This window comes from Melanotaenia boesemani, chromosome 13 (assembly GCF_017639745.1).
Source record: "Melanotaenia boesemani isolate fMelBoe1 chromosome 13, fMelBoe1.pri, whole genome shotgun sequence".
Taxonomy (NCBI): domain Eukaryota; kingdom Metazoa; phylum Chordata; class Actinopteri; order Atheriniformes; family Melanotaeniidae; genus Melanotaenia; species Melanotaenia boesemani.
This window is the reverse complement of record NC_055694.1, coordinates 21,283,643-21,295,016: the sequence shown is the minus strand read 5'-3', so window position 1 is coordinate 21,295,016 and position 11,374 is coordinate 21,283,643. Positions and strand designations below refer to the sequence as shown.

General features: G+C 37.8%; 2 protein-coding genes across 4 annotated transcripts; one reads left to right on the top strand and one right to left on the bottom strand.

Moving 5' to 3' along the window:
- Positions 1-416: 416 nt before the first annotated feature.
- Positions 417-4,443, top strand: selenok (selenoprotein K). 2 transcript variants are annotated; one of them, XM_042004435.1, is made up of 5 exons: positions 417-519; positions 1,008-1,098; positions 1,601-1,675; positions 3,402-3,497; positions 4,088-4,443. In XM_042004435.1, exons 1-5 carry the CDS (start codon positions 501-503, stop codon positions 4,089-4,091), a joined length of 285 nt encoding a protein of 94 aa, XP_041860369.1. In that variant the 5' UTR covers positions 417-500; the 3' UTR covers positions 4,092-4,443. The 2 variants fall into 2 exon arrangements, with proteins under 2 accessions (XP_041860369.1, XP_041860370.1); XM_042004436.1 differs by lacking the exon at positions 4,088-4,443 and having other exon boundaries at positions 3,402-3,501.
- Positions 4,279-10,408, bottom strand: actr8 (actin related protein 8). 2 transcript variants are annotated; one of them, XM_042004433.1, is made up of 13 exons: positions 9,799-10,408; positions 8,949-9,119; positions 8,720-8,833; positions 8,334-8,438; positions 8,060-8,233; positions 7,699-7,792; positions 7,429-7,561; positions 7,134-7,287; positions 6,880-6,975; positions 6,583-6,723; positions 6,161-6,467; positions 5,761-5,924; positions 4,279-5,120 (listed from the first exon to the last, which is right to left on the bottom strand). In XM_042004433.1, the coding sequence occupies exons 1-13, from the start codon at positions 9,931-9,933 to the stop codon at positions 4,977-4,979; spliced, it is 1,932 nt and encodes a 643-aa protein (XP_041860367.1). In that variant the 5' UTR covers positions 9,934-10,408; the 3' UTR covers positions 4,279-4,976. The 2 variants fall into 2 exon arrangements, with proteins under 2 accessions (XP_041860367.1, XP_041860368.1); XM_042004434.1 differs by having other exon boundaries at positions 8,720-8,830.
- Between the last annotated feature and the right edge of the window lie 966 nt (positions 10,409-11,374).

Below are 11,374 nucleotides of genomic sequence, written 5' to 3'. Positions count from 1 at the left end.
TTAACTGGAAGAAAGCTTGGCTTTTACCTTATAAATATTGTATATCTAAAAAGGTAAAGGAGGTTCACTTTAAAATTCTTCACAATATCTAAACACATAACATGTGAAGGGGGAAAAAGCCACCTCCAAACTGGATCATGTCTCTGAAAATTTACAAGTGTGTCTTTACTGACTTAAAAATGTTTTCAAAAGCCTGTTTGTTTCTTAAATGTATTGTTCAACACAGGGTTAGACTGTCATTTGAAAGATTGCGCAGCTTTGTGATGACCAGCAATTATTTAATGCTTAATTTTGACATTGTAAACTTAGTTTTTAGTTTATTAGGTTCATTTTTCAAACACAATAGAAGAAAAAGAAAAGAAAAACAGGAAATATAAGTTCACACTTAATAAAAAAACAAACACGACGAGTGCACCTGCGCAAAAGAATGACGAAACAACACCCGGAAGCGGAACCAAGTACGTCAAGCGTAAACACACAGCTGTGTTTCACTCTCAAATATGGTGTACGTGTCCAACGGTGAGTTGTCCTATCGTTACAACTATTTTCTTAACCTTATAGCTAATATTTGTCATTTTAGTGGATACAGCATTATATTTGGGATATAAAAATAAATAAATAAAAACAGCGATGTGTCAGCCTGAAAACAGCTAGTTAGCTTGGTTGTTAGCTAGCCTGGCTATGTCCGTGTAGCAGGGCTTATTGACAAATTTATGTAATGTAATAAATATTACTCAGTGCAGCTATGTCCCGAATTCCCAAGTTGGTTTATAGTGGCATCGATAGCTTTTATACAGAAAGTTTGTAAACTAAACAATAATAATAAAAACTAGAGGATCTGTTTGGGAACTGGGCCATGTTGTGTTCATCTACATTTACGCTCCGATCCTGTTGGCTTGTGTCCACTGTCGCATCAAGATGAGCAAAGTAACCTGCTAGGTGGTAGGCTGCAGAGAAAATGTTTCTTGTTTTTTCTACTAATCAGTGTCTCTGTCCGTCTCTTTCAGGTCAGGTCCTGGACAGTAGGGCACAGTCACCGTGGCGACTGTCGTTACTTGTTGATCTTTTTTGGGGAGCAGTGGAGTTTTTCGGCTTGTTGTAAGTCAAACAATAATAATGTAATCAAAGAGCCATTTTATGCTCTAAATTACTTTTTGTTTTGAGGTTTACCATCTATTTGCATTTGTTTTTTTCTTGTAATATAAAAACGTTTTTAATGGAAACATAATACTGTTTTGTATTTTGTTGGCAATGCATACATTAAAATGTGACAGGAATGTTAAGTTGTTTTCTTATGTTTTAATGTGTATGTTGTTGTTAAAGCTGAGTGTTAAAAATATAGTTTGCAGCCACATAAAGGCATCTGTGAAGGTTTACTTAATTACAGCAGTAATTTGTGCTAAATGTTCATGTTTGCATGTATTTATGCTCTATCACCAGTAACATTTATATGTTGCAGGTACACTTATCTCAGTTAAATTTTGATTGTCTTCAAGAAGCTAACTGATTAGTAGATATCCTGTCACAATCAGACCATTAAAGGAAAATGTTTTTGAGTTGTCCCATTATTGCTTTCCACTGACTTTCTTTGTGCTTTCAGTTTTAAGACTATAATTCACCCTGACTTGTCAAAGGATGGCACCTATGCTTCATCACGCTTCAGTGATGGCAGAGGGTAAGTCCTAGGAGCCTTCATTTCATTACTGTCACAAACTTATTAGGGTCATGTTCTACACAGCCCTTTATTTTAAACACTGAGGCTAACCCAGTCTGTTGTACTACTGTGTGAACTGAATTAATGTTTTAACTGGGACCATGAATAACTGGTGAAGTGTTTTTTGGAACCAACCAGTTACCACTATATGTATCTTGGCGAGGGGGCGTGTCCAGATCACATGGGCTGACAACAGGGGTGCCTCAGGGCTCGGTGCTCGGCCCTCTTCTCTTTTCCCTATACACCTCCTCACTCGGTGCAGTCATTAGCTCTCGTGGTTTCTCCTACCACTGCTATGCAGATGACACTCAGCTTTTCCTTTCTTTCCCACCTGATGACACAACTGTCTCAATGCGAATATCAGCATGCCTTGCTGATATCTCTGCATGGATGAAGGATCGCCACCTTCAGCTAAATCTGTCCAAGACTGAGCTTATTGTCTTTCCAGCCAGTCCTTCTTTACCACCACAGATAAGTGTGCAGCTTGACTCAATCACACTAGTGCCTACATCTTCTACCAGGAATCTTGGTGTCATGGTAGACAACCAGCTGACCTTTAAGGACCATGTTGCCTCGGTTTCCCGGTCTTGCCGATTTGCTCTCTACAACATCAGGAGGATCAGACCCTACCTGACTGAACACACGACCCAGCTCCTGGTCCAGGCTCTGGTCATTTCACGCATTGACTACTGCAACTCCTTACTGGCTGGCCTGCCTGCATGCTCAGTTAAACCTCTGCAGATGATCCAGAACGCAGCAGCATGTCTGGTCTTCAACCAGCCCAAAAGAGCTCATGTCACTCCACTGCTAATTGCTCTTCACTGGCTTCCAGTTGCAGCATGCATCAAATTCAAAGCTCTGCTTCTGGCTTACAAAACAATAACCCAAACGGCTCCGGTCTACCTTCACTCCTTAATCCAGAGCTACACTCCCTATCGAAACTTACGCTCTACCAGTGAAAGACGCCTAGTGCTCCCACCACAACGTGGCGCAAAATCAGTAGCTAGACTCTTCTCCTCTGTTGTTCCCCGGTGGTGGAACGATCTACCAAACTCCGTCCGATCCGCAGAGTCCGTATCCACTTTTAAGACCAAGCTAAAGACTCAGTTGTTTAAGGAGCATTTCCACATTTAGCTTAACTAAATGAGTCAGAAAGATTTGTCCAGCTTTTTGGCTCAACCAAGTACTGAAGAAGCTGTGTGCACTTATGCCCAAGATGATATTGTGTGATGAAATCATGCACTTATGCCCAAGTTGATATTATGTGATGAAATCATGCACTTATGACCAAGTTGATATTGTGTGATGAAATCGTGATCCTGTATTTAAATAAAATGACTAAAGAAAAAAAAAAAAAAATTATATGCACTGCACTAGCACTACATGACAGCACCTGGGTCCAACTGGACTCAAAAGCGGTCTGACTATCACTTAATTATGACGTCCCATCTTGTTTGAATTCATGCTTGTGTTGTTCTTCCTCTCAAATGTAAGTCGCTTTGGATAAAAGCGTCTGCTAAAAAAATGACTGTAGAACCACTAGCTCATTTAGAAACTATACCCAGTCCTATTAATTTCCTCATATAATTGAAGAATTTAACTATATTGCTGTTCACTTGGAAATGAATTGGCTCTATATTTATACCATTCATCCTCTTTATTGTTGCTCTGTTGCTTGGTTTTGCAGTCCTCCAGGTCCCCCTGGTGGCAGACGGCGGATGGGAAGAGTAGTCCATGGTGGAGGTATCAACCCTCCACCTATGGGGGGAGGAGGATGAGGAAGGTGAGGAATTGTTTCTTTTAACATCACTTATATAAAACCCTTGTTTAATTTAATCTGTACCTTTTTGATATTGTGAAATGCAAGCTAAAGCAAGAAGAGAATGTGGAAATAACATAAACTATGTTATCTCATGTCACTGACAGTGTTGGCTGTCCAGTTAGTCGCTTCACATGTCTCATTTTAACGATAGCCGTTTCTCAACTGTGTCTGTTACTTGTGAGGGACCATATATTATTTTCATCTTGGCTTGTTATTTTAGCTGCAAATATGTTTGTACATGGTGGTGCTGTTTTTAATAATTACATATAGTCTGTATTAACCCTATTATTTATTTGGGCTTCTCTTGTGTATATATAATATTTACGCTTGTATATCCTATCTGTCTGATGTTACAGTGGTGCTTCTTCTGTTAGCATGTGTTTTCTCAAGATGAAGTTCAATTAGGTTTACTGAAGAAATAACTTAAGTAAAATTTTAGTGCAAAACCTAAATGTTTTAAAAATAATGAATTGTCTAAAGTATTACCATGATTTTCACTTGATATAAATGCAAGATTATTTCACCAGTGTACCATTTTTACTTCTCTTTAGGTAAATGCCTACACATGCAGTGTAGGCATGGGGCCTTGCACAGAAACAGCAACACAGTGTTGAGTTCACAAAGATGCTGACATCACAGTGCTGAAGCCCCTCTTCATCAGCTGGCACTGCCATGAGCAGTCTAGTGACGCCTTTCTGGGAAATTCTACTTGTAGGGGCCAGAATGGCTGATACAGCAGCTGTCTGCATCACTTCTTCAGTTTTTCTTGCATTGCAATGACTTAATTCACAGTGGCATCAGTCTGTTAGAAATATTTACCACTGGTATTTCAGTCATCCTGGCTTGGAATCATCTAAGTTTGTCTGTTTTATATCCTTATGTTTGAATAAAAAATTACTTAAGTTTGGCTCATTTCATTATTTAAACACTTTGTAATGATACAGCTTGCCTCTATGTAGAGCAGGTAGATACAGGTATTGCATATCTTTTCTTTAGCATCAATCATATTAAGAAATTTTAATTCTCAGGGGTTGGAAAATTGACGTCTTGAAAACTAATGTAAATATATTCTTCAGATATGTCTTATCTGGCTCACACTAGATAAAGTATTCAATTAAAACCTACATGTCAACAATAAATGAGTTTTTTTTTCTACCAAATCCAACTGTTTATCTAAGATTGATGGGTTTATTTATGGTTTCAGACTGTAAAATTTTTAAAAGCACATACAGTGCTATTTACAGAACCACAGAAATTCTTATTACATGTTGATCATATTTATAATACAAGCAACCAACACACTTTTCCTCACGCAATAATGCTTTACAAATTGTAAAAATGACATCTAAGGTTATCAGTGTAAAGAGTTTTCATTTTTTTTCTCTCAGCCCATCTCACGTCACCATGTGAGTCCCAGATTCAAGTATATGGTGAACATTTTCACCAGACAAAAGCAGCTCTTTCTCTGAGCATCCGGACACCAAAGCGCTGCCACTCCCCATGGTGGATCCACATTTCCTGTGTGGTGTCAAGACACGCCAGCACTGCTCCCCCTTTCCACGATATCAGCTGGGGGTCCATGTCCTACAGCATACACATCAGTATACAAAAGAGTCAAGGATTGATTTTCAAATATTTCACCATTAAGTCTATTTACAACACACTGTTGTGTCAAAGTTTGTGAACCCTTGAAAATTCCCAATTTATGCATATATAAAAGATAAAACTTCAGAAGAAATTCAATCATTTTTTGATTGAATTTACCAGTGGATTATAAAATGAATATGTTAGAATGTCAGTTCAAGAAATGAATCCAAACAAAAAGTGGGACGTGCAGTAAAACAACTCAAACATTAAATTATCAAGGAAAGGTTTTTTTTTTTTTTAAAAAAAAAGGATGAAATTAATGTTTTGTGAAAGTCAAATTTGTACAAAAGAAAGATTAATCCCAGACTTACTTTCACTCACATAATCTATAATTATTGAATTAATATTTCACTAAAAAATGTCTAATAGTTTTGTTAAATTTGTATAACAGGTTTCTCTATATTTTTAAAACTCTGATAATGTTTTAAATAACTCGTGCAGAAATAAAATTATAAAAAAGGATTTACAGACTTTCACACACCACATATCTGAGAACACATGGAGCGTTAAACACATCCCGACACATAGCTAACTTATGAAACAAAGGCCACTGTGAATACAGCGTATCCTGTGTTACCTTCGGCCGCGTTATGACCTCCACATTGTCAACCAGCCTTCTAAAGGACGGTGGCATCTTGTTGATGATGCGATGAAGAAGAAATTCTTGAACACCGTGAAACATGAGCCCTCCACCCACAACCAGGATGGAGCTGTACATCTTACGTTTGGTTTCATCTGATGCTGATAACAAAAAGGACAAGTAAAACAGAACGTCCTGAGTAATATGGAAACAGCTGTCTTCTTCTCTTGCTCCAGTTTTTGCCTACATTATTTTTTTTCCATCATTAAAGATATTTAGATGTTTAATAAAAATCATACTTAAATAATTTTCAAACCATTTCCATTTTTTTTTATTCTTAAACTAATTTCTGTTGTACTACTTTATTCTTTCTTTTCTCCCCTACCCACTTTCTTACCACAGCAGTCGATGCTATGCAGGATTGCTTTGTCCAGGCCCAACGCTTTGCTCTCAAACTGGCTCATGATAGCAGTCTTCCTGGAAAGGTGAGTCAGGGAATCCTCCATTTCTCCTGTACCAATGAGACATTCCGCCTGGGCAGGCCCCAGCTCCATTTCCCCTTGCATCCCTCCTCCTCCGCTGCTACTCCCACTGCCCCTGGGCAGGTCTGACATCTCACCAACTCCAACCTGACTGCTCATCTCACCATCCAAACCCCCACCTGTTCTGGAAACAGCCTTACGGTCTGCAGAAGATTTGGAAGACTGTTGGGAGAGAAGGATATAATAAGCAAATAAAACCAAGGGCAAGAACTAGTAACTTTTTATCTAAATGGCAGGAATTTCATGTAATGTATAAAGTGACATATCTGTGTATTACCTGGTCCTGTTTGCTCTGCGTGGCCATCAGGTAGTGTTCATCATGAGGATCCTCTGAGTCACCTTGGGAACGATACTGAAGTAAAGTCATTTTCTGACCTACGATGCCAAATGTGGCTGGGTAAAAAAGACCCATGGGTGCCTACAGATGAGAAAAAGACAAACAAGACCTTAAATACAAGGCAGAAATAGTGCCACAGATTAAATAGTTACTGAAATAACAGGAGAATAAACAATGCAGAGAGTATTTCTGCACCAATCCTAAACAGTATTTATAATTAATGTTTTAAAAAGATACCTGTAATTTTTCATCTCCAAGTCGAATCTGGTACAAAATGGCTGGGGCTTCTGGGAAACGTGTCTGAAATTCATGATCTTGTAACCCTGATATGTCCTGTAGAGAAAAAAACAGAAAAGATTAAGAAATTATTAAAGTAACAGCAAAATTCTCAACAGGCTCTCACAAAGAACTTCAATTAGCTACTAATTTTACTATGAAGGTGATCAGTGTATAGCAATTTTTTTAAAAACCACCCCTCAACCAACACACACTTGATCAAGATGGCAGAAAGTCTCTTTCAGATGCTGTAAAAGCTGACAATCCAGTCTGTTGGGCAGCTGACAGTCTCTGTAGGGAAATCCTGCCCTCTGCAGCAGCCAGAAAAACGTTCGGGTCACATCTGAACCACCATAAGCCAAACATAACCTGTTTAAAAAAAATAAATAAAGGGCAAAGGGCCAGACCACATAATACATGTGAAAATGCAAGACATAAATATGCAATTATTTAAAGTTCTAATTTCGTTATTTGTGACATTTCTGGATTTTTTTGTGTGGTTAACCCCACCTAGAGTTCCGATGGGATACTCCATCCTCCACACAGCAGATACTCGTCTTCTGGTCACCTACGTCCACTACGCAAGCGCTGCTTAACCCGCTGCCAAATGTAGCACACACTGACTCCTGGTGTGCAATGATTGCTGCACACATGCAGACACACACACAGAGGATTAAAATTAAGTTAATGTTTTTAATTAACTTGACTCACTAAACAAATTCATAGTGGCTCAAATGTATTTTAGTGCCTTGTGTATAGTTCTGCATGACTGTGCAATACCTGAGAAGCCCATATTAAGCAGCAACATGTTGACAACTTCCTTGATGTGGTTTCTGTTATAGATGTCCGGGACCAACAGGATGCATCTGTAATACTACCAGCCAATAACAAAAATCAAGAAATAAATGCTAGAAAGATATTTCGACTATTGGTGTTTGATTTCATTTCCAGTGTTTATTAAACAGCGTTTCTAACTGTATTCTAGGAAACCTTACAATGCAAAACAACTGTAGTCTTGCTGTTTCAAAATAGTATGACTACAAACCTTTTCTTTATATTTTATTTTAACATTTACTGTTTTCTAATTTCAGCATGTCCCCTGGAAGGAAGACTTCTGAAGCACTGGAGAGAGTTCTCCAACCTTTAAATCTTTCAAGGGGATATCCAGATGCTTCTGAATGACATGACTCCAGATGGTCTCAAGATCAGCCAAGACTGCAGTCAGTGAGCCTCCAGGACCTGAATGTACATTAAGCTGACCTCTGACAACAGGCCAGTGGATGTTGTAACAGTCTGATGGATTTACATAAAGAGCCTGCAAAATAGCAGGACAGAAGGGGGTGAGTAAAAATGGATTACACAAAGACTTTAGGTAATAGAAACTCTTTATGTATGTTTTTGACACATGAACTGACCTCCTCTCCCACCAGATAAGGAGGATGGTGACCTGTATTTGTCCACTTTACCCTGGAGCTGCTGTCAAGTACTGCTGGACGAATCTGACAGTTATAGGCTCTGGCCTGGACATACACACATAAACACAACATCTGTTGTAGGATATATACATTTATGCAAGCTAAGAGCAACTAGCTTGGTCTCCCAGCCAGAGATATCACATTACATGACAGACAAGGCTTTCTTACTTATAATAGGATTGTAAAAGAATGATGAAAATTCAAAGTGATCACCACTTGATCATATTTCTTCATCCCACAAGCTACAATGGTACCGTCTGTGAATGTTGCAGAATTTCATTCATTCATTCACTTGCTTCCTTCATTTCTCTTTTTCATAAACCAACCTGTTCAGCAGACACAGGAGTTCTTCGCACACCGTTTGACATCTTCTTTGACCAGATGGCCTGATCGACCATTTTAAGCCCATTCTGTCTCTGCTCATTACTCTCTGGTTTCTGCTGGATACAAAGTAAATGCGAGTAAATGAAAAATGACACAAATATGAAAAAAAAATGTGGTGTCAGATCAACAAAGAGTTTGTATTGTTACTATATGTGGTAAAGAGTGACTTACATTCAGACCCTCTCTCAACAGCCAAGCATCTTCATATCTGGGCTGCCCACTTTGTTTATGTCTGCGTGCGACTACATGAGGGACCGTAACCGGAAGAGTGTCTGTCGCTCGACCAATGCGGAGAGTTCTTGAACCAGGGTGAATGACAACAACAAAACTGCTCTGTATTTGCTGTGAAAAGGGAAAATTATACATTTATAAATAAAGAAAATACATTTCACTACATAGAAAGAGCAAAGTAGAAGTTCATAGAAAGTTTGCCATATGAACAAAAATATGAGGACAACTGCACATCATACCACTACTCATCCAACCTTCTGGGAAGACTTTCCATAAGATTATGGAATACAGTTACTGTAGGGACTTGCTCTCATTTAGTCACAACGGGCTTGCACAAGCAAAGTTGTGACTTGGCAATCTCGTGCAGGAATGCAATACCTGATTCTTCTGAAGGACATATAATCATTTTTATATTTGATGATGTTATGTAAAAGATGGTCCAAAGTCTTACACAGGTGATATGTTGAGATCTGGTGACTATATGATTTACAGAATTTTCATAATCCTCAAATTATTCAATGAACGTTCCTGCCCTATGATCAGAGCATATTTATACACATTTACAACTGGAGCCAAACCACTCCAGAAAAATGCAATTCTTGGCTAAACAGAGCGATTAACTAATTAACTGGAGGTGTTATCCATCTGAATTTGTATAGTTTATCTGAAGTAGAACCATGTAAACTTAACAAATGTAACATTTCCATCTAGTTCTCATTATTAAAATTTGATTCAGATTTGTGTTAATGTGGTCGAATCTAACGGGTAAACACCTGACTTTCTATCTCACCTCCTGGAGAGGCTCAGGTATTGCTGCAGGAGTTATGGGTCTTTTCACCCCGCGCTGCTGCTCCTTCTCTTTCTCCTTTTCTCGCTCCTTTTCCTTCTCTTTCCCGTTGTCCTGCTCCTTTTCAGCCTGAGTCATTGCCACCACTCTCGGTTTTGGCTTAAATAATAATAATAAATAACGACGTCAAAATGTTCTGATGAATTAAAACAAATGTCTAAAAATTAAACAGCAAGAAAGTCCCGTTGTCTTCTGTCTTCTTATGTTTTATAGACGCTACTTCCGTGTTTGATCACGTGGTACACAACGTCTATTTCTATTTGTCACGAATTCTTCTTCTTTTGTTTTATTCGAAAGTTTTTCGCGTCAACCAAAGCACTGAGTATATCGAGGGCTCTGGTGTCAACAGACAATCAAAACGTGCCATTTCCATAAACTCTTTTGGGAACGCTCCAAATAAAATAGATAAATAAATGTAAATCTTTTTCTTATGATTGCATTGGTACCACTTTTATTTTTATTTTAAAAAGTCCAGAGGCATCTGGGTCTGATTCCTTTTTATTTGGGTGATTGTGGGTCAAACTGGCTTATTTGACTAAATCCTTTTGACTTTTCAGACGGGAACAAAATTAAGTTTAACACTGAACATTAAACTGTCTTTGTGAATCATTGGCCCCCCCAGGTAACTGCTAGAAAAATTGTATTTTTACATAACATGACAACAATAGTGATAATTATTAAATGCTTTATTGGTAGAAATCTCATATAGTTTTCCTTAAAATGGCTGTTTGAGATGAAAACATCCCTTCTTTACCTCTTCACTTGAGTTTAGTCTGTGGTAAAGCCTTGTAAATATTAGTAATGTGTGTATCAATTTCTGTAACAAATGCATGACAGCAGCTGAAAAAACTACATTGTTCATATGATTACTATTAATTTCAGCTATATAATGGTGTCTTGTAACTATGTTGCATATTTTGCTGTTGCTATTGTTTATTGTTTATTTTATTTAGATCCACCATTAGCTACTGACATAGCAACAGCTATTCTTCCTGGGGTCTACATCAGCAGGCTATAAATGCAAAAACATTTAACAATGTACATACAACATTCTCCCTAACAAAAATTATAACAAACATAATTCCCAAAATCAATACATACAGAACCATAATTACAAAATATCATCCACAAAAACTAATAAAATATACATAAAAGCTCTACATGAAAACACAAATAAACCAAAATAATTTCAAATTTATGATATCTCCATTCATTTTACTAAGGTCATTATAGTAATTCTCAAATAAGCCCTACACAAATGGCACCATCTAACAAGTTCAGTCATAGTTCATAGTATAAAATGATATTCATTCTAAAGTAAATAAAAACAATCGCACTGTTTTATAAAAACTAGTTGTATACATATTAGAAATCAGAAACTGTGGTAGTGAGTTCCATGCCACCATGGCCCTATAGCGAACCATTCTCTGACCCTGGCTGGTACGACAAATCGGCAACAAAAAACGATTCTCACCAATCTGTCGTGTAGAATATTCATGCACATCCTTGAAAAATGTCA